Source organism: Amphiprion ocellaris, chromosome 7 (assembly GCF_022539595.1).
Source record: "Amphiprion ocellaris isolate individual 3 ecotype Okinawa chromosome 7, ASM2253959v1, whole genome shotgun sequence".
Taxonomy (NCBI): Eukaryota; Metazoa; Chordata; class Actinopteri; family Pomacentridae; genus Amphiprion; species Amphiprion ocellaris.
The window spans coordinates 32151784-32176061 of NC_072772.1; the positions used below are offsets into that span (position 1 = coordinate 32151784).

A 24278-nucleotide genomic window follows, 5' to 3' on the forward strand; every position below is an offset into this window, starting at 1 on the left:
TAATATATCTGCCGTTAAAAGCAAAACACTTGCGAGTCCGTGGCGTTAAATTTAGATTAACAAATGCAATTAGATGCTTCGGCGTGTGTGGAGCGTTATCTGTAGCTGTATAATTTGGCCGTATTGCAAAAGGCTGAACTCAGCAGATGGATGGATGCTGGCTCTTGGCAACCATCTCGCCGCTTGTGAGCGCCAGCAGCAGAACACGCGTCATTTTACGAGGTTAGCGATGAACAGAGCTTTCTCTTTAGTGTGACTCCTCTTCCTTATGTACAACCACAAACCCACTGTGCAGTCTGAAGAACAGATACCGGAGCGATTAAGAAAAATCAAGTTATGGTTTAATCCAAACTCTTGAAAATCAACCTCAATGAATCTCAGCTTTCTAGACTGTGCTTAATTGTGCTTATGATGATTGTAGCTTTATTTACCTTTCATATTACCTGGACAAAATACTGTTTTCGAGGATAATGTTTTAAATCTTGCACCACAGTCTCCAAAAGACTCAATATAGTACCGCCATTGTTTGCCTTTAATACAAATTTTGTTCTTAGTACAGCCTGAAAACACATAAAATACAAGTCATGTATCATAACTGTGCATGAATTTGTGTTTTTAGTGCAGTCACGTTTATTATGTATTTTTTTATATTCTGCAACATTATTCCAGGGAAATATTATTTTATCGAAGAGCTTATTGGAGCTAAAGACTATACATTTGTCAGCTTTGTCATTCAAAACCAAACCACAACAATCATTCCTATAATTTCTCTGCAAACTTGGACATCTAATATTAGGATTTTCAAACATAAATTTATGATATTGATAGTGATATATTAAAATGCTGTCTCATACGTCGTCTATGCAGAGATTTTTCTCCATTTTAAGATTTTGAAGTATTTTCCCTATTAATCAGAAGCAATAAGGTGGAAGCAATCATTAACTTTGGTACTAAAGAGGGAAGATGCTGATGCCTCATATTAACATAAACATATACACTATATTGCCAAAAGTATTCGCTCATATGAACGTAAGTGACATCCCATTCCTAATCCATAGGGTTCAGTATGACGTCGGTCCACCCTTTGCAGCTATAACAGCTTCAACTCTTCTGGGAAGGCTGTCCACAAGGTTTAGGAGTGTGTTTATGGGAATTTTTGACCATTCTTCCAGAAGTACATTTGTGAGGTCACACACTGATGTTGGACCAGAAGGTCTGGCTCTCAGTCTCTGCTCTAATTCATCCCAAAGGTGTTCTATGGGGTTGAGGTCAGGACTCTGTGCAGGCCAGTCAAGTTCATCCACACCAGACTCTGTCATCCATGTCTTTATGGACCTTGCTTTGTGCACTGGTGCACAGTCATGTTGGAAGAGGAAGGACCAGCTCCAAACTGTTCCCACAAAGTTGGGAGCATGGAATTGTCCAAAATGTCTTGGTATGCTGAAGCATTCAGAGTTCCTTTCACTGGAACTAAGGGGCCAAGCCCAGCTCCTGAAAAACAAGCCCACACCATAATCCCCCCTCCACCAAACTTTACACTTGGCACAATGCAGTCCGACAAGTATGGTTCTCCTGGCAACCGCCAAGCCCAGACTGGTCCATCAGATTGCCAGATGGAGAAGCGTGATTGGTCACTCCAGAGAACATGTCTCCACTGCCCTAGAGTCCAGTGGTGGCTGCTTTACACCACTGCATCCCACGCTTTGCATTGCACTTGGTGATGTATGGCTTGGATGCAGCTGCTGGGCCATGGAAACCCATTCCATGAAGCTCTCTGCTGAAGCACTGTTCTGGAGCTAATCTGAAGGCCACATGAAGTTTGAAGGTCTGTAGTGATTGACTGCAGAAAGTTGGCCACCTCTTGGCACTATGCTCCTCAGCATCCACTGACCCCGCTCCATCAGTTTACGTGGCCTACCACTTGGTGGCTGAGTTGCTGTCGTTCCCACACACTTCCACTTTCTTATAATACAGCTGACAGTTGACTGTGGAATATTTAGGAGCGAGGAAATGTCACGACTGGATTTGTTGCACAGGTGGCATCCTATCACAGTTCCACGCTGGAATTCACTGAGCTCCTGAGAGTGACCCATTCTTTCACAAATGTTTGTAAAAGCAGTCTGCATGCCTAGGTGCTTGATTTTATACACCTGTGGCCATGGAAGTGATTGGAACACCTGATTCTGATTATCTGGATGGGTGAGCGAATACCTTTGGCAATATAGTGTACCTCATTTGTAAAGTTTGTTTTTGGGTTGCACAAACTCAGCAGGAATCTCTAGAATTCAGCCCCAGCATCCTTTAAACAGATTCAACATTATCAAAGCAGTGGCATCTTAAAAGGGTTGGATCCAGATTCTTCTGTGTCTTATTCATGACTTAATGCAGATTAATGAGTAAATGACTTTAGAGGAGACAGATTTTAGCTCCCAGTCTCCTTTACTTACACAAGTCTGTTTGGGATTCAGTTTTATTTCAACAAAAGGCTGCTTCTGAGCTTTGACCACAGCGAGTCCTAACAGTATGTGACATTTCCAACTTTTCCATAGTGTCCATTAAAAGCCGCCGTGCCTGAGGCAAGTGATTCAGACTGAACTTCTGTGATGAATGTATGACAAAGCAGACGGAAGGTTTCCTGTGTGGGGTTCAGTATGAAACTGTAGGTCACTCAGCTCTGGGTGTCCTACTAAAGATTTTTTATTTTTCTGTGGGAGTCACTTCAGGTCCAGGTGTAACATTCTTTTCTGCTCCCCTTTTCTTTCACCACATTCTCTGTAAAGGTCACTCTACACTTCACTGTGACTGTAGACTGAGAAAGTCTGTGGGGTATGGAAAGTGAAAATAAAATGGCTTTTTCTTATCTGCCGCTAGAGTGCTGCGCAAATGAAGCCTTCCTCTGGCTCATCCCTCTTTTCCCCGGCAAATGAAGTTCTGGCAGTCAATTGATGTCCGCCGGTGATGTCGTCGTTGGGAGGCAGCAAGGTTGCACGAAGGTTAGGTAAACAATTAGGCCGCCGCCCTGCCTCGCCTGGGAGGAGGCAACACGGGGAGTTGGCTGTAACTTTAAGTGGCAGATGCTGCAGGATCGCTCCAGGTAGATCTGTCTGTTTAGGACAAGCTAGCATCTCATCTGTCTTCTCTTCCCCAGAGGGAGAAACAAACAGAGCTGTGTCGTCTGTGAGACATGTCATCTGTTTCTGAAATAGAAAGCAAAACATCTTTGTATGCTGTGGAGGATGGTGTTAAATAGATGTGGACATTTGGACTCAGAGACATTTCCAGAGAGTTTTTGTTTGTTTTTGGTTTCTGAATGCTGAGCTGTGAGGTCAAACTGATGATTATCTGAAAAGTGTCACATCAGAACACTTTCATTTGAATACAGAGAGTCTCACTATAGAGCAATAAATCTTAGGATAGAAGCTTGAGATGTATTTAGAAGTTGAAATAGTCTCAGTTTGATCATTAGCAAGCATTGGAGGCTCTCTGGATTTACATTTTGTTACTATTGATATGTATTCAATCTACAATCACAATCATTTAGCGTTTTTTTTTTTTTTTTTTTTTAAACCCTTGAGCGTTTGTGGTCAATTGCTTTATAGTCCAGCTGTTGATAATAGACCGGTACACTGACTGTCATAGACGATATTTGCCATTTTTCGATTATTGGTATCAGCATTTTTATGGACAGATTATTGATAAATGAAATGTGTCCCTTCAGGTCTGATGCAGCCTTCTCTCTCTGTCGTCACTCTCTGTTCTTAGAAATGTCTCTCAAGCAGCAAAAACTGAACAAGAAACACAAACCAGGAAATTGGCTTCTCTCACAGTAGCTAATGCTATGCTAACGGCTAAGATAGAAGTAAGGCACAGATTTACCTGAAACAGAGTCTGGAAAACAATAATTAATAAAGCTTTAGGATCTGGACCTCAGTGGAAAATAACAGTGATAGAACAGTGAAGGATAAAGAAAAAAGAACAGCAGATGTAACTGCAGGAAACAAACTGATCATTCGAAGTTGATGCCCATAAACAGAGGAGAACGTCCTAAATTAATCACTCCTATTTCTATTTGATATATTCAGTTGGAATCACCCTTATTACTGAGGGTGCCTAGTTACGAATAACAGGTTCCCTGCTATCACATGCTGTTAAAACATTACGGGTTCAAAATATTGGTTATTGGTCTTAAATAATTTTAAATACCCTAAAAAAAAACATATCAGTCGATCCCTATTTGGTAACCTCCACCTTTAAATAGTACTGCAAGTTTTTCCCTATTGTACCAGTCATTTAAAAAAGTTTGACAAAAAGTAGTTCTGGTCCTGAATCACTAACAACATTTATTCATGTTTTAGAAAAATTAAGCTAAAAATTTTCAGAAAAACTAGTAAATAGATCCATTTAAATGATAAATAGAAATAGAAAAATAGTAGCAGAATCAGTATAATCTCTGGTTATAGCTGTGGCTGCAGTAATATTTAGAAATGATCCATATGTTCTTTAAATGTATTTTATGAGTGTATTAGCACTTAATCTGCTGCGGTTTTCACCTCTACATTTATTATTCTTAGTTTTTATGGCCAAAAATCCTACCTGTTAATTTTAAACCTTAATTTGCTCTTCATTACAATGCATGTGATTTATGGCTCTATTATAATGTTCCTTTTATTTTACATTTGTCTTGCCAACAGGTACATTTCCTCTCACCCTTGATTAATGACCCGCAAAACAAAAGATGAAACACTGACCCTCACCTTTTAATATGCTTTGATAATGAATCTTTATGGGGGCTGATTAACATTTGGGATGTGATTGGTGTGAGCGATCATTAGCTCACTCTGAGGCTGAGAGATAACAAATGGTACCAATGGTAAGTGTCCAAGTGTGATTTATGCAGTGATTTGTGTAATTATCTACCCAGTAGGCTTGCCAGAAAGTCCAGTGAATGTTATCCTTCACTCGCCGGGTGAGCATCATTCATTGTAATATCGCAGAGTACAAGAAACGCACTCGGAGCTTTGGGATTTACAGACTGAGATCAAATATGTTGCAATGGAGAGTTTTACAGTGAGGAATTCATAGCATTCAACAGTTAATCATGTTATTGACTACTGTTCCAACAGTCTAATCAGTAACTTGTCTCTCAAAGTCAGAAAATCTATTTCAGTCTATGTAGATGCTCCCTGGAGATGCTTTATTGTAAATGGCTGGAGCTCTTTCTGCTTTTAAATGCATTTCAAATGTGTTAAGAAGCATGAAATGAGTCCATATCCACTGTAAAATTCACCCAGACACTTTTTTGTTTGCCCACTGCAGGTTCATTTCCGTCCCCTGCCGTATTTTATTATTTTTACTGCAGCAGTGTTGGGAGATTTGACTTTATATCTCAGATTACAGTCACTGACTCCACTTTATTCTGTTGTCCGGTCAAAACTAAAACAAACAAGGTCACAAGAGAAATCTATTTATGCATCAGACTGTCTTGATATTAGGAAATTAGAATGATTGAAATCTGAGTCTTAAGGTCTGCTGCTTTCGTCCTTGCATTGCTATATTTGTGCTTTTTGGGAAGATTAACAGTGCCATACATCTGTCCTGTGATTTCACAAGCATGAAGCTCTAAATCATTGTTGTCAAATAAATGCATATTCTTATTTTTTTAAGCTTTAACTCAAGGAAATTTGTTTGGTTTGTTTAACTGAAACTGTTTACAAGTCAGACATAGCAGAAGAAAAGCCAAACACTGTAATTATTTTGTGATTATTATTTTTATTGCTACTTTTAAATGAATGATGATCCACCGTCCAGGTTTTCAATTCCTAACTCTGATTGCTCTGCCGTCTGGCACAGTTTTAAAGGCTTCAGCAGTCGGGCTCAGTCATTGTTGTGCAGATCCATCATCCTCTGTGCAGCTCATACTTGTCAAGGTCTTTCTGCCAGTCCTGGGTGGAAGACAGGTGCTGTAACGGAGACTTTAGAAGATGAGAACACAGAAAAAGCCCCAACTTCCTGCTGGGTTCAAGGCCACAGTGTTCAACATCAGTGCCATTGAGCCATTGTACTGTATTTTAGGGCTAGTGTTCATGATGTCCCAAATTACCAGTTAGTGTATCTCCTAAGCAGATCAGGTCATTTAAGTGTCAGACTTTTGTTTCTCTTATCATATCATGTCTGATGTTGTTCTTTCCCTCATAGTGAATCCATCAAAGAGATTTCTGTCATGGCTACAGCTTTAGGCAAGACGCACACATACATTTCTAGTTTTGTTGTTGCACTATAAACCATGAAATTGAGGAAATAAGCATTTTTCAAATAACCTGATCATAGACTCTGGACAGTTTATCAACAGATAAATTGTGTCTGTGGAGTAAAATAAATCTGATGTTAGACCAGGGGTCTCATCTTAGTTCAGGGGCCACATTCAGCCCAATTTGATCTTAAGTTGCCTGGACCAGTGAAATCAGAGCATAATAACCAAGAAATAATGTCAAATCCAAATGTTTCCCTTTGTTTTAGTGCAAAATGTACATTCTGAAAATGTTCACCTTTACAAACATTATGAACAATCTGAAATTTCTTAAGAAAAATAAGTTCAATTTCAACAATAGTACGCCTCAGTTTGTCATTTACACATTACAACTTACAGACCACAGAGTATCTACAAAGGTACTAAACATTTAGTCACAGGTATCTGAAACTGAACAATGTAGTATTTTAATTTATGATTAAAACAATTTGTCAGGATCTAGAAAGTATTTTAAATTTACATTCATTTCCACATCTGTGTAGTATTTCTGACCACCACTAAATGGGAACTATTAAGGAAAAAAGGTTAAATTATCCCCCTGTCCTGTAAATGTATAAAATGTATATGTAAAAAATACATAAATGTTGTGGCAGTGCAGTGGACAACTTTAAAATCGCAGTTACTTTTATTGAAAAATTGCAGCTAATGTCATCTCCTTGAGCCGGATTGGACCCTCTGCCGGGCCGATTTTGGCCCACGGACTGTATCTTTGACACCAATAAAGAGGGTTCCACAGTCCTCCAACTGGTTCAGGACTCACTGCTCTTTGTGAATTCATTCTCAGTCAGGTTTGCATCATGTTCACTCATCCCTGAAGTGCCTCTGAAGTCTTCTGTTATCTTAATTGTGTTGCATCTTTAAGCATAAAAATGAAATCCTCTTTTCTTAAGGTAGTGTTTTTAGGGGGAGAGAGTAGTGCATTTCAGGATAAGATAAGAAAGAAAGTAAAAACTTTTTTAATCCCAAAGGAAATTCTTTTGCCAGATATTGCTCAGAAAACAAAATTACACAACATTAGGAAACAGAGTGCCAAGTAGAAAAGAAATAGCATGTAAATATAATACATTACTGAAAATAAAAAGGCAAGCTAAAGTAACAAGTAAGAAGTAATAAAGAAGCAGTGCCACACATCATGAAATATTCCACATGAAATTACAATATTGCACAGGAAAAATTAATTACTACACATTACATTGACATGTTGTACAAATATTGCACAGTTAATTAAAATGTTACACCTGAAATTGAAATGTTACGATTAATGATTGCAGCTTATTTTGACTGGAAAAGGAAATATTACACTTTATGTTGACATTGATCTTCTTCAAACCAAGGTTACCTTCTGAACTATAGATACAGAACATTTTCTTTGTTTCAGAAAAGACTTTGAAACCTCTCTGGTTTACATGTGTTGGCTTGTGTTTCTGTGTATGTGTGTTTGTGTTTGTGCCTTTATTTGTGACTGATTTGTGTAAATACTCAAAATCAATCACTTTAGGAGCATAAATCTTGCGCATTCAATTTAATCAATGCATTAACTCTGTGCAACACTCTGATTAAAGTGGCTGCATTAGAGCGACATGTGTAACAGCTGCTGGGACGTGTGCGATGAAGAGTTACGAGGACACGCAAGATTATTTGTGTTCAGAGTGTGATGGAGTTTGTTTTTACTGAAACACAGTGAAAGTACTGGTGGAAAAGTAGTGTCATATCACAGTTAATGTTTGTTCAGTTCATGAGCTGCCCTGCCAGGCGCAGTGTGGAAATGCACAGGGATTATTTATGTGAAAGGGAAAATGGTCTCTATTTTTTTTTTTTTAATCCCCTCTTCATCTCTTTCCTCCTGCAGTTTGACATGCAGAGGATCACCCTGGAGGAGCTGAAACACATCCTGTTCTACGCCTTCCGTGACCATCTGACCATGAAGGACATCGAGAACATCATCATCAACGAGGAAGAAAGCCTGAAGGAAAACTCCGGGAACTGTCAGACGGAGTTTGAGGGAGGTGAGCCAAAGTCCCTGAGCTAACTTCACGCACACAAGCACTTAGACAAAAAGTGTGTGTTTGTGAATGTGTGCGTCGTTGACATGCTGCCTGCTGTGTGTGGGTCGGGAGAGAGAAAGTAATCCATGCTGTCAGGAAGAATTTGAGCTGTCTCATCAAGATCTACAGCCAACAGAGTACAACACAGCACAGCTGCTGATTTATTGATTTGGGGCGTCGGTGGGGGCTTGTGTCAGATGGTCACCTGTTCGGAGGTGGCACAGATGAAAAATGCATGACCACAGTCCTGCACAACTAGCCATCCAAGATTTATGGATATCAGAGCGGTGGCCAGTATTCTAGTACTCATTCGTTCACCATGAGAACAGGAAAGGTCATTGTTTCTTTCAAGCTAATTTCAATTTCCTTTTACAGGCAGGTTTGGATTAAGATTCAAGAGCCTTTTCTGCTTTGGGTCTTGACAGAAACAGCTTTTTTTTTTTTTTTTTTTTTTTTTTTAAAGCAGAAAACCAGTTGAATTTACATAAAACATTTACGGTTTAATACAAAATGAGGCTTGACAGTAGAGTGTCGCAGCTCTCAGTATGCAGTCCAGACTGTCCCGTACATATGTGCAGGATGCTGTGTTAATAAGCATCTGTTTGACTGCAACCAAACAGATGCTTGCTGTTTTCAACCAACAGCCAATAGATGTGTTCACGCTAACTTTGCTTTTTTTAATGTATTTACCTCCTATTGCCCCCTTTACACATCCATGAACCTCCTGCTGTTCATCGTCAGTCTTGTTTTTTTTTTATTGTGTGCCAGTGAGTCTTGAGTAGAAAGCTCCTCTGCAAAGTCACAATGAATTGGCTGAACTAGTGTGGAACAAAGCAAAACTGTAAATAAAAAGTTAACTGTAAGAAAAAAACTAACCCTGAATGCTGTATTAATGCATATCACATTATTCAGAGCCCGTGTACCTTGATTGATGCTCTGAAAACAGCTAAAAAAATGTGACTTCCTCGTGGGCATCCATTTGGTTCCAACAACTATTATATGAATTTGGAGTGTATGAAATGCTGAGTCATAGCACTAACAGCTCCCACATGTCCTGAAGGCAGCGTAGTCGCGCAGGTTCCCAACCTACTTTGTTATGCAGCAACACCGCCTTACTCAGAAAAGTGTCTGCGACTCATACTGTGCGTGTGAAATTCTAATGCACTGAGATTTTTCTTCCGAGTCATGTCGTGTATTTTTCTTCTGTGGACTGAAATGATGCCCAGAGGCCGAGCAGCCTTAATGTCTCTTACCAAACGCCACCTGATTGTGAATCTCTGCTGTCTTAGAGGGAATTTACTGGACCAACACTGGTGGGACTGAGGAGGGGACGCAGTCTGTAGCAGCACTTTATCAAGATCTTAAAACTGGTGTGGAGTGATGACAGCATGATGCTCGTAGTAGGTTTATGATGAAGGCTGACCACAGCAGAATCAAACAGAGCAATCATATCTATTGGCCTCAAGGCCTATGAGTGCCATCTGCCACACAGGGGACACCAAAATGTGCTCAGTCATGGAGAAATCAATACGTCGTGTCACAGTACGATTCAGACCGAGTACGATTCATCATGCTACTCCAGTACTTCGCCGTGCTGATATATGAGGTAGCATAAGAGGCACTTGATTTCCCTCCGGTATCACCTTGTTGTGGAATCAATACGGTGTGGAGCTGAAAAACAGTAGAATAAAGAACGGACCCACTGATCCATAGAAGTTCACCAGGCGCCGATTCATAGCTGAACAAATTGTACCGATAGCATAAAGCGCAGAGAAACACGCCGGAGCAGCAGCTGTCCAGGGAGCCTGGCAGCCAGTAGCAAGCATGGAATTCAACTCTGATCCATGACTGTCACAGCTGCCACACAGGTGTGGAGATTTAATCGCTTTATTGTGCTTATTTGTGCTGTGGGCTGTCGTCATCTGGAGGTAGAATTGCTGTCTTTGTCTTTCGCATAAATATCAGTATTGCTGTTGTTGCTGCTTGATCCTGCAAATGGAGATGTAGTTTATAGACATGTAGACTATCTCAGACTATTTGTTGCAGTTGTTCTTCAGTTCAAATTGTAAAATGCAACAACTTTTTGTGTTCAAGGGATATATGCTTGCCTCAAGGTTTAAGTCTAACGACACACAGCCGGTACGATGAAACTGCGAATATCCATTAAAATGTTTTTGTTTGTTTTTTTTTAAATTGTGATTGATTCCCACAGTGCAGCTCCCAATCTGAAGTTAATGGTTACTCATACAGTCAGTAATGTTTTTCTTAACAACACTGCTCTCACACAAGTTTATGGTTTTGCATCAGTCACCATATCAATACATTACCAAGAAGGGCTCTGGTAAGATACATCCTCTGCCTTATTGGTTCTTTCTGTGCTTCTCCACCTTTCCTCTATGTTTTATGAAATTCAACTGATTTAGTCTAATCTTGCTGACAAACTAACGGCATTGATTCTGCCACAGCTCTCGCCTTGTTGGAGGAAAACTGTGCTTCTTAAACCTGTCTAATTAAAAATGCATGCTGTTTACGAGCAGCCAAACTTCCTTCTACTGAACAAGAAGAAATGCATCAGTTCCTGCTAACAACCACAATACCCTGGAACTTCACAGATCATTCTCCTGGAGCTGCAGTAAGAGCATTCTGGACCAGAAATATCACCCCAAAAAATAAAATGAAAACCATTAAATAAAAATGTACCATCCTATATTGTGTCCCCACTGAGCATGAAGAGAAAGACGAATGCGCTTGAGGCACATGTGAATGTAGACGGCCATAATTCAGCAGCCTGCAGACCAGTGTACACTTCATTACCTTCAAGAACCACAGTGGTCCGCTGAAGAAAGTCCTCTGTGGATACTTGGCAGCGGTATCATTACTCTGGGCGGCTGCGGAGGTGTTTTATGAGGCCGAGAGCAGGTTCAGGCGACTGGACTGAGACCTAAAGTCTAGACCGCAACTCTCCTCCCAACTTCACAGTCCAGCAGCCCAACACATGTTCTTTCCATTGACACCCAGCTCGCCTCATCCTGAACTGAGAGTTGCACGAGAAACTTTCTGCACCACTGGACAAATGACTCCCTGTGTTGATTTTTGAAGTGAAGAGAAGTACATATAGCCCCAATAGAAAACAAGCATGGGAAAATGTGACTTTTAAAATGTGAACTTAAAAAAAAATCAAATACCAGTAATTATGGCACATGCAAAATATATTTCTTTTATAGTCTCAGAACTTTATTAATCTGTAAGGGCTTAATATGCACTACAGGCCAAAGTTTTGGAAGCAACTTCAAGTTTCTGTTCTCAATGTCGTTTCTTGAAAAGGTGAAAATAATAAAAAATGATCAGACTTTTCTTTCATTGATATGCATCATTTTTCTCAAATTCTCTTTAGATATACACTGATGTTACCAGGCAATTGCAGAATAAATGTCAACAAAAGAAAAGAAGGTCTTAGTTTTAGAGTCACAAATTCAGTGCAAAAAAAACAAACAAACCACAGTTTGCATTATTCACTTTAGCTCTTTGGCTTTTGAGCGTTTGCATACAAGAATCCCAATAAATTGCAGCTGTGTCCATATCTCTATCACTACCACAGAAATATCTAGAAAGAAACATCTGAGTAAAGAAACGAGACTATATAATGCAAATAAATGACAATTGTAGTAAAAATGTATTCTGACCAGTGACTCTTTATATAATAGTCATGTTTTTTGGGGGGTTTTTTTGCTGTTGTTGTTGCAAAGAATACCAATGAACCTATGATCATTTTTATACAAAGCTGATTTTGCTTTCCAAACTTTTGGACTGTAGTGTTAGGACTTAGAAGACAGTTTAAGAATTGTCCTTAGGAACTGTTAGCCAATGAAAATTTCACATCAACTGATAAATTATCTTTGGATCCACTGGTGGGCTTCTCTAAGCAACCGTTTAAGGGACTGGAAATTAAGCTAATTGATGACTACAAAGCAGGGGGAGGCTATAAAAAGATATCAAAGCACTTCACAGCTTGCAGTTTCCACTGAAATCATCATTAAGAAATAGTAGCTAAAGGCGACTGTGGAAGTCATGACCGAATCTGGAAGCAGGCAGGTTTAGGCAATACAGGAGTGATGCTGCACCGCCCCACCGACCGAGATGCTTGAAACAAACAAAAAAAATCCAATTAGAGATGATTTCCTTGTCAACAGAGCAGTTCTGGAAGACATAGAGACATTCATGCTGTGTCAGCAGCGGATTAAAATGCAGTCAAACGGATTTCCATCAGAAGATTACCAGTTCTGTCCCCAGTCTTGCAGCATGAAACTGAGTGGAGAGTGATTTTCTGCGAGCCCCCACATTTCCATCTCTCTGATACCGACGTCCAACAGATGAGCCTGTGGTTGTACGAGGCAGCTTCAAGGTGTGAATACGAGTAGCTGTGGCTGTGAGCAGGCTGTTCCTGAAAAGAGAGTTTGCTCTTAGAAAAACCGTCAGATTTAAAAACATATTCTGTAGTCTACTATAGAATATTTTTGTGTACAAACGAGACAAAATCTCAACCTTCACCCAATGTTGAGTTACATAACCTCTGCCATTGGCTCCGAGCTCATTCTTAGATAATCCATTTGGCTAAAAATGAAGTCGTTATGTTTCATATTATGTGAAAGTCTAGGATAGTATTATTCAGCCCAAGACTGCCAACTAATAACGCCGCCTCGAAATCGCAGCCAAGAAAGATGTAGCCGTTTCTGTCCCACTTTCCACATTGCATTTTCTTTGGAACAGCAGTGGAGAAGCATTTCTGATGACTTCAGTGCCTCTTGAATTGGGAGTTAAAAATAGAGCGAGTGAGAGCCGTGAGGCTGTGGGTCATTGGCCCAGCTCCTCTAATTACAGCGACCCGGTAAAATCATCGGAGCTGCTCGCTGACTGGCTGCTGCACAACCAGTCAGAGGTTGACTGAAGCGGAAAATATAGAGAGAACCTCGTCTGCCGTTATGTGAATGTGGAGTTCAACGTGCTGTCATGTCGTCTTTCCAGAGGTATTACGGAGACAAAGAATTTAAAGTCCTGAGGTGGAATTTGCTGCCAGGTATCTAATTTCAGTTCAGTAAGCATGAAAGTGGTACCTCTCACTGCTGCACCATCATTTACACACAATGGTGCTTTTCTAATATTTTGTCTTGCCTCTGATTTACTTGAATATGGTAAACAAAATATTAGAAGCTCCTCTTGTGATGCAGTACAGTCACTTCCAAAAAAATGAGAATTATAACCATCAGAAATTTAGTGCATCAGGCTGCATTAGTGTAACAACATGAGAATGAGGCTAATTAATTAATATAGTAGATTAAAATGTTATTTATTTCTGTAGCTTAAAGTATTCCATACCGCTGAAAAAGCTGTCAGACTAATTGAGCCATTTATCTTGACTTCTGGCTGTTGCTACGAGGTCGGTCCGGTCCTGTGAATTGTGTCGCTTACTTTAGTGTCCCACTCTGCTGGCAGCTTCCCAGCAACCCGCTGTTCATTCAGCCGAGATCCAGAGCAGAGCTGCTAATTCTGCCCGGCAACACTAATGTGAGATCACACCTCAGGTTTATCTCTATTGATCCCAGCTTCAGTGGAAAATTTCACAATAAACTGTGGTCTAATTTAAAATGGATTTATGAGTAAAAAGTTGCCTGAATGCAATAACACTATGCAGAGGTTTTGCAGTTAGTTGTCTCATATTTTATTGTAGCTTCTATGACATATGATAAGCATACAGTATCTCTAATAACAGCTGAATTTTACTGATTAATAGAGCTTAAGAATATGTGAGTAGGAAGAATAGAGGTAGTCCTGATTGAAAGGTTAGCAAAGTATGTTGAACCTAAAGTCAGAGTTTTTATTGTCATGAAGATGGCACTCTTTTAACCACCATGGTAACTGATGCTGCACACCTAACCTGCTTTGGAGGAGGTTCTGTTCAGAGCTTGGGATTTGAATCAACTGTTACGAAGCATCTAAATTTAGCCAGTTCTTTTCCCGACCATATTCTCTATAAGCGATACGGTTTCTCACCTACACTGTATATAGGAACACGTTATGTCTGCAAATCTGTTGAGTTGTAAGCAATGTTCCCTGTAATTTTTCCTGAGTGTGAGCAAACACACAAACTCCCTGAGCGTCCCTTGGACCACTGTGAGCAACATCAGACGTGTGCACTGTGGTCACACCAGCATCACATCCATTCAAGTTACATGGTTCATTAAAAGAATCACATTACAGCATTTACATTTCTGTTAAAACACTTTGTCAACAGGAGCCAGTTGAAGGCTGCAGTGATTTTAGTGACACTACAATGTATAAGAGTCAAGTTATTGAATATTTGTCTCTCTTTACTGTTGCAGCGGTTTTGCAAATTGTAGACGGACCCTGTTCACTCCATAGACACCAATGTTATTCCTGTAGCTTGAAAGACAGCTACTTTTGATAAAACTGGGCTTGTAGCACATTGTCTGCCTTGCAACAATGGGAAAGAGGCACCGTTTATGTTTTGACAACCTATATCTAATGAGTTATTGATGCTGGAAGCCCGAATCTGTGAATATCTTTTCAACTTTACTGAACTTGGGGCCACTACCACCTAAGGAGTGATATATTTAATTTTGAAAAAAGCATTTAGCCATACTTAAAGCTTTAAGTGCTTTATTAACACGGAACTAAAAATTTTGTATTGTTTTATTATCACAGGTTCTGTCTGAAAAGAGGTGGCATCATTTTAAACAGTGAAATCAAACTAATAAAATGTAATGACCAACCAGTGAGCAATACTGGATTCTGCAAAAACATAAACAACTTTTTTAAAAATCTAAATCTTATCTTAACACAGTTAATGTATTAACTTATTTTTGTGTGTATGCATGTATTTATTGATTTATTTAGTACTGTTAACATATCAGAGTTCTGAGTGAGTTTTTCTTGAGATAGGCAAAGGCCATTTATTGATTACATATAGGCTGTTAAATGTTTATTAAAAACTAAAAAGCATTTTAAAAAAAACAACTTAGGCATTTATTGAGTCACTAAAATACTGCAGAGTACAGACCACATCAGCATGATTATAAGCATCCTCTGGTAAATTAACAACCAGATACTGATGTCTCTCACCATATGGACTTCAGGAGATGATTAGATGATGATAAACTGTGACCTACTGGTTGGGTTCTCTCTGTTCTCATGTTTCTTACATGTTTGTTGAGCAACACACCATACTATGACGTTTTTACAATGATGGTTCTACTATGGAACCAGTTTGACATGTTCAGGTGTTCTTTGTGTGAAAACTCAGAGATTTCAGGGATCAGAAGGTGGTTTTCAACTTTCTTTGTTAATTTTCTGCTTCAACTTTAAACTAAATTTCCTTCACTAAGCCAGCCCTCTGGACTTCCAGGAAGCTGTGTTCCTATTGGCTGTCCAGGTGGCTGCTTGGTGTTATCAGGAACACCTGAGCAGCTTGGTGTTATTAGGAACACCTGAGCAGCTCAGTGTCTTCCTGCTTTATTTGGCTTCAGTCAAACATTTCCTCTGTTTCTCTTCACCACTGAACCTGGTTTGGCTCCATTGCTTTAGTTTGTTCTTTAGACGTTGGCTTGTAGCTTCCAGCAGTAAAATAGGCTTTAATGTGTTTCTTGGTGTGTTTTAGGGCTTTGTACTGGATAGTTGTCTTGGTAAATGTGGTTCTTTAGCCACAGTTACCACATGGTGCTAATGTGTGCAGTGATTAGTAGATTTGGTGCAGTTGTGTCTTTATCTTGGCTGCAGTGAGTCTTTAGAGGTTTTTGGTCAGACACATTCTGTATTCTTGTTTGAGAACCAAGGTTGGTTGTCCAGAAGGTAAGAGTTCCTGTCCTGATTCTCTGTTCTCAGAGGTTCTCTGGTAGGCTACAGGAGACTTTAGCATTTGGGTTGTGCTAGTTTGGTTTTTGTATGGTTTCATTTGGACGACTATCTTGAGGCCCCTCCATGTGGTTTAGTGAGGTTTTCTGCAACAGTTCTACAAAGCAACCTGCAGCAGAAGAGACTTTGAGAGTTTTTAGGAAGTTCTGGAGATCAGACTTTAGAGCAGCAGAAACATTTGTCAGCAGTTTGAGCAGGAGAAGGTGAGCTTCAGAGTAGAAATGAGACGGAAACCTTCTTGACCCGTGTGGTGAGGTCCTGTACCAAGAGTTTGAGCAGGTTGTGAAGAGTCTGTAGTTCTTTGGTCTGAAAGCACAAGAAGAGTCGACTCATTAAAGGAGAAAACAGGAGATATTGTTGGTTCTTCTGTCGCTCTGCAGTTTCCAGTTTCCTTAGACTGAATATCAAGTTTATATTTTAAATGATTTACCATGTGAGCCCAAGAAGACTTCAATAAACTCCCTCCATCCCCTGGACACAACATATTTTATTACCATGTTAAATGTTTTTTTTTTTTTTTTTTTAAATGTTTTTGAGTTTTAATCATAATTTTTTTCTCTTTGCTTGTTTAGTTTTGTCATCTGTGTAAAAGGTGCTAAACAAATAAAGTTGAATTGATAAACTGAATAATTGACTAACTCATGATTGTGACAACAGAAGTATTTTCATTGTGATTTACGGGTTTATTTCATTTTTAAGGTTGGGGTTAAAGTCTTGACAGAAAAAGAAGATTAAAGAAATAAACTACGTAACAAAAAGCAATTAAATCAAAGGAAAAAAAATAATACAATAAAACTTTAAAAAAGTTTTATTATTAAAAAGATGTAATAAATTTAAGATGTAATTTTCTAATTAAACATTTAATTTTTTAATTAAATGTTTTGTCTTTTTAAAGGTTTAATAATGTAATTAAATGTTTTGCATTTTTAAAAAATGTTTAATATTCTTCTTGTTTAATTGTATTTTTTAAATGTTTAATGATGGAAAATATTTTATCTGTAATTTTTAATATTTGTATTTTAAAAATTTTGTTTAATTTCATGACATGCATGTTATGTTGTTGAATTATCTAATTCGATATTTTGTCTGTTTAATAGAGTTAAACATTAAATACAATTAAATTATATATACATATACCACCTTTTAATGTTTAATTTTCTTTTTAAATGCTTCATTGTATTTTCTGTTTAATTCCTATTTGAAGTTTTATTGTCTTTAAGATGTAATTTTCTATGTAAACATTTAATTTTTTAATTAAATGTTTTGTCTTCTTAAAGGTTTAATAATCTAATTAAGAAATTTAAGATGTAATTTTCTAATTAAACATTTAATTTTGTAATTAAATATTTTGTCTTTTTAAAGGTTTAATGATCTAATTAAATGTTTTGCATTTTTTAAAAGGTTTAATAGTGTTCTTGTTTAATTGTATTTTTTTTTAAAATGTTTAATGATGGAAAGTATTTCATCTGTAATTTGTAATATTTGTATTTTAAAAATTTTGTATAATTTCATACTGACATGTATTGTATCGTGTTGAATGATCTCATTCCATATTTTGTCTGTTTAATAGAGTTAAACATTAAATTACATTAAATTATATTAAACAGACAAAATATGGAATGAGATCATTCAACACGATACAATACATGTCAGTATGAAATTATACAAAATTTTTAAAATACAAATATTACAAATTACAGATGAAATACTTTCCATCATTAAACATTTAAAAAAAAAATACAATTAAACAAGAACACTATTAAACCTTTTAAAAAATGCAAAACATTTAATTAGATCATTAAACCTTTAAAAAGACAAAACATGGGTACCCGTATAGCTCAACAGGTTAAGTGGGTGACCCATGTACAGAGGCTGGTCCCTGACGCAGCGTCCCGGGTTCAAGTACCGCTCGCGGCCCTTTTCTTCATGTCTTCCCCCGACTCTTCTCCCCCGTTTCCTGTCTGTCTCTCACTACGCCTATCCAATAAAAAGCTGGAAAAGGCCAAAAAAAAAAAAAAAGACAAAACATTTAATTAAAAAATGTAATGTTTAATTAGAAAATTACATTTTAATGTTTAATTAGAAAATTACATCTTAAAGACAATAAAACTTCAAATAGGAATTACACAGAAAATACAATGAAGCATTTAAAAAGAAAATTAAACATTAAAAGGTGGTAAAACATTTAAAAAGAAAAACCTTAAAGATTTAATCGAAACATTAAATATTGGGAAAGAAAAAGAAACTCAAACAAGCCGAGAAAACATTTGAAAAAACAATTAAACATTAAAAAGACAAAACATTTGGAAATCAAATCAGACATTAGACAAGAATAAAAGGTGAGAAAAGAGCAAAACTAAATGTTTAAGAAGAATCAAACTAAAGAGGAAACATTTCAAAAGACACCAGTTAGACTTTAGAAGATCAAATTAAACAGAAGAGACAATAAAATGATCAAAAAGAGCAAAAACATCACGCAGCTCAAAGGGGCGTGTCCTATCTACTCATTCATATCTATGAGAACAACGGTGGCTGCACATAACGACGCCTGACGTTGTTTAGCTGCGTAAATACCATTATATACAGTCTATGGTAAATACGTAGGTGAATCGCATCATTGGCTGCAGCAGCCAGTCACCAGTCACTCACTGACTCACATTGAAAAATAGCACAGAATGAATTGTTAGGTGTGTTAGGTGTGAAAACCTTGTAAACAAAGAAAGCTGATAACCACCGTCATGGTATATGCTATTGCTCATCAGGATTTTAGGTTTTGTTGAGTCAACTTACACAAAGAAAGCCTTTCTTTATAGTATGCCAATCAGGTGCCAACATCCATCCCAGGTACCCAAACACTTTCCATTTGTGATCTAAGTTGAAGTTTTTATCCGTAACAGCAAACCACAAGACAGACAAAAGAGCAAGACTTGCATTTTTATACACTCCAGAGCAGTTTGCAGCTTTGAATGGTATTAATATTTCAGAGGAGAGAGCAGTTGACCAATGAATTAAAGGAGTAAATGCTTCACATCCATCATAAATAAATTCATAAATAAAGCACCGAAAATCTGCTTGGTGTCAGTGCACCCTCTGTCTTCATTATATTTTTCATCTGAGCCCAGAAAATGATCAATTCAAAGTCCAGTCTGAAGCAAAAGTGGTGCCATCTTTTAAATCAGCACTTGAGGTTCTTCTTTTATTTATGTGCTTCATCTTTTTATTTGTCCACTTCTTTTTCTCTTTCAGTTCATCCCTCAAAGAAGAACCGTCAGACGTGCGTGAGGAAGAGCCTCATCTGCGCCTTCGCCATGGCGTTCATCATCAGCGTCATGCTCATCGCAGCCAATCAGATGCTGAGGAACGGCATGGAGTAGCCGTGGCCACTGTGACCTGGGAACAAGCCAGCCTGCATGTGCATGCCAGTGGGTGAGCTCATGTCCCTGCTGATAGGAAAAAAACTGCAGAGAAGGAACAACATTTAAAATAACCATCAATGAAACCTGTTTTTAAACTTGTTTATAGTTTGTTTTTTTTCTTCGAACAAGGGGCACGTCTCCAACCCAATGTCTAGTAAAACCATGAAGCCAGCATGAGGAGTCATGCAGGACTCCTCCCCTTTACTCCGACAGGGACACTCAAGGGCTGACATTACACGCTGTCGTCTCTGTTTCCCTGATGCAATAAAAAAAAATGTTAAAAATAATAATAATGAGTGCAGGAGTTAAGAGCTGCTGGCTATTTCCAGCAGACGAGATGTGTCTGCTGATCCGTCACCCACCAGGAGTCTGATGAGCCACCAGGGCTGCAGTCTGGACCCCAACAGGGAACCAGAAGAAGGAACCTTTGCCCTCTTATTGCAGTTTCTGAAAGGCAAAGCTCACCACCGCTGAAGCAGAAGATCTATACGCATCAGGCCGGAGGAGCTCCTCGAGGTGCTACGATACTTTCAACTTCTGTGAGCTGCTATGAGGTGCTGGCATCACTTCATCAGCCAAGCAATGAAAATCCTAAATGGTAACTCCAGGCTTGTGTTTTGCCATGAATGAACACGAAAGCTCGAAAAATATGGTTTTGGATAACTTCTTCCTCCTTGACACTGATGGGTGAACACGGCGCAGAGTGCAAGGAATCGGAAAAAATCCACCCTTTAATGCTTTCACACTACATATATCATATTATATATCCTCTGTCTGTGGTGTTCAGTGGTCTTTTTGGTCTCTTGGTTTGTTTTATGTTCCTGCATTTCCTAAAATTACCTTGTACATCCTCTAGACTAATGTCAGCACATCACATTCAGCAGTTTCTCAATATGTAGGTGAGACGAATGAGGATAATAGTAACAGCAAAATGGTTTCAAGTTGAGAAAACATGAATCGCATCTTCTAATCTGATTATAGTAAATCTTGTGGCTTAGATAACAGAGTTCCTACCTGCATCAATTTCCTGATGGGGTTTTACTATTTTATCATGAGGGACTGGTACAAAAACCCTAACGTGAGGTTTTAAATACCTGAGCATTTTTCTGCTCTCAAACTCAGCTGGAAATAAATGTGATGTGACATCTTCAAGGTTTCACCACTAGTGCTTGAGAAAAATGCCCCAAACTGTAAAATTAGGAATAGAAGGCACATCACTACCAACGGAGGAGCTCTGAACAGTGTTGAAGTCTTTTAGGGTGGATTTTTTTGTTGTAGTTTTATCCTTCCAGTTATCACAAATCAAGTTAATGAATTAGAACTTCATGCTGTGAAACGCTGCATCCCTGCTTCCTCTTCAGATTGTTCAACAGTTCTAAAAAATCTTGTTTTAATTTGACTTTTTTGTTGGTTTTGACATTTCTACAGATACACACTACTGTTCAAAAATTTGGGGTCACTTAGAAATGTCCTTATTGTTGAAAGAAAAGCAGTTTTTTTCAATGAACATTAAATTAATCTGAAATCCAGTCTAGACATTGTTAATGTGGTAAATGACTATTCTAGCTGGAAACAGCTGATTTTTAATGGAATATCTCCATAGAGGTACAGAGGAACATTTCCAGCAACCATCACTCCTGTGTTCTAATGCTACATTGTGTTAACTAATGGTGTTGAAAGGCTCATTGATGATTAGAAAACCCTTGTGCAGTTATGTTAGCACATGGATAAAAGTGGGAGTTTTCATGGAAAACATGAAATTGTCTGGGTGACCCCAAACTTTTGAACCGTAGTGTAGCTGTAATGAAAGGGTATGTAAAGTTAAAGCACACTTAAATTCATTAAGTGTTTCATCAACGTTTCATTTCTTTTTCTTGCATTTTCCTCAAAATCTTCATCCATCCAGGTGACTGTTGAGTTTAATGGATTTTTTTGACCATCCTGCAACCAATGAGCAACTAAAATGATTAGGTAACTGTTTTGATAATTCCTTAATGTTCATTCTGTCTATAAATTTCAATATCAAAACTCAATATTTGACTGCACTGAATACTTTTCGATTTCAATCTATAGAAATCACCTTGGATTCAAGACATTTATTATGATTTTCTGACACCTTGTAAAACAAATGTAATTATTTCATTAAGGAAAAAAATCTGCAGATGAATTTATACTGAAAATCTTTGTTAGTTGCATCCCTTTAGTTGCTATGAAGGAGTGTAGTTATATACACACAGCATCTACTGTAGGTGCACTGCCTGGTATAGGATATAAAACTCAATTTTGAAGCCTTTTTATGTTGTATGATAGAGGCCATGTGTAGACCGTAGATAAGGAGATCACATCCCTCCACATTTAAAAAAACTTGCAGTACAACTAACTGTGCAATAAGTCACAGGGTGTCCAAACTTTCTCACAGCGCTCAGTAATTTACAGACCTGACACACTGAATGCCCTCTGAGGTCGGCTCTCAACTCCTGCACTGACTTTCATCTCGTTAAACCCCACCAGGGGGTCACAAGCACCCATATTATCAAGTGCATGCGATCAAGTCAGTGTCTCCTGTAAATACTGTAACCACGTCTCCAGTGTCTCCAGTGTCTGTTGAGGTGTACAGTATCTGTGTGTGTGCATGAGTGTCGGTGCTCTCTGCTCACTCGGGTTCAGAGGTGCAGAGAAGGAGCTCAGCAGACAGACAGACAGACAGACAGACAGACGGGCGGCTGCTTTATCACAAACATGACAGACGCAGGCGGTTTAGGCCCTTTCTGTTTCCTCTCAGCCCTCTTGCCAAAGCCATAGAACTCCGCAGAGACCAGCCGGACAACACAGTATTGATGTTTTTCCCTGTTCCCACATGGAAACACAAGATCAAACGGGCATTTTCTGGCAGAAATATGTGTATCATGTAGGACCTGGTTTGTTCCTGTTATTGTTTTTTTTTGCACTGTACCTGTCATCCATTCCAATTAAGTGACAAGAGGGGTTTTAGGTTTGTGCAATAGTGCCATCTAGAGGTGAAGTGAGCTCACATCTTTCCATGCTGTTGTCCATCACAGTGTTCTGTGTGTTTCTCACTCTTTTAACCCTTTGATGCATAACCTGGGTCAAAAGTGACCCAAATCCAATGAAAAATGGGTATCTCCTGATGTGGTCTACGCATCAAAGGGTTAAACACTATGGGAATGGGTTGTCTGGCAGGACTCAGCATTATATTCACAATGTCTGGAAATTGTTGATATTAAATGTTAAAATATGAGGATTTTTATCTATAATGTATAGGTTGAAGTTGATCTACCGACACTGCAGGTAGAGAAACACTTGTATGCGAAACACGTATTTAAACAGTGTATTTATTAGGAATAGATTTCTTGCCTATGGCAGAAAAAGTCATTTTGAACCTGTAAAAGGTTTCATTCATAGATGATTTCTAAATATTACATTTTGAAGACTGGATACAAAGCACTTGTGCAAAAGCAGTCTTGAAAACCTTGTAGGTCACACTGGTTTTGATTAAAATTTGCTTAATTTTTTTATTTTTAATCTGTCGATCCTGCAGTATTGGTGTAAATTTCCTACCAAACTCACAACCAGTCACTGCTGGAAAAATGTTTTATCATTAATTTGCTATTTGACAAGAACTTTGTCTTTTAACTTTTGCTTTTATTTGATATTTTTGGGGAATTTTTAGTTCCAGTTACTGTTTTTGCAGTTTGGCTGTAATTGAATTGTCCCCGCCCCTGCAGAATGATTGCATGTCTCGATCACTGAAGTAGAGTTTTGTTATGGAGGGGAAATGCACAGCGTCTCTTCAGTAGCATGGCGGTTGGATCCCATAATTTGTTTTTTTCTTTTATTTGATTATGTAACTTTGTACATAGCTAATAAGACAATATATCTATTAGACAAGCACATACTATACATACTTTGCACGTGCAATATTTAAACATGTAGACTAGAGAGTGACTTTCAGTTGTGCTATTTATTAAAGGCATAATAATTATGGACTTGTAAATATGGTAATCTGTACAAAAGTCAAAGGATTAAGAACTGTTGCAATAAAAATAGTGTTTTTTAAATGGTGTTTTATGTTTTATTTCACCTTGAAATTATCAAGGCAGTCATCGATTCATTTTCAGGTCATAGTGGTTTTATCTTCACATAGAACTGACTATGATCCTATGCAACAAACATTTGTTCTTTAAATAGACTTTGTTGAGCCCCTTCTTCATCAGAGTAGAAGAAATAAGGTATTATTCCAGATAAATTAACATTTCTCAATTTAAAACAATGACATTTATTCCCTAGTGTTTTCCTGTGTTGTTCTACACCACAGAACGTTGTAAATAAAGTAATGCAGGACCTAAAAAAAAACAAGAGATTGCTCATCTTTCCTGGGATCAGGGGATGAGTCAGGCTGTCTGTGCAGATAAAGAGGGGCAGAGGAATGAACAAACAAGCAGTAAACAGCAGATGGAGGAAATGAGGGACAGGTGAGGCCTGATGAAGAAATGAGTGACAGGTGAGGCCTGATGAGGAAATGAGTGACAGGTGAGGCCTGATGAGGAAATGAGGGACAGGTGA

At 38.3% G+C, this 24278-nt stretch overlaps 1 protein-coding gene across 2 annotated transcripts in view; it reads left to right on the forward strand.

Annotated features, from left to right (window-relative positions):
* The window catches only part of caln1 (calneuron 1), a 71815-nt gene extending 48042 nt beyond the window's left edge, over positions 1–23773 (forward strand). For both annotated transcript variants that reach the window (XM_055011944.1, XM_055011943.1), the window contains exons 5-6: positions 8157–8313; positions 19525–23773. In XM_055011944.1, coding sequence (XP_054867919.1) covers positions 8157–8313; positions 19525–19652 — 285 coding nt within the window. In that variant the 3' untranslated portion in view covers positions 19653–23773. The remainder of the gene's footprint in view (positions 1–8156; positions 8314–19524) is intronic.
* The last annotated feature ends 505 nt before the right edge of the window (positions 23774–24278 follow it).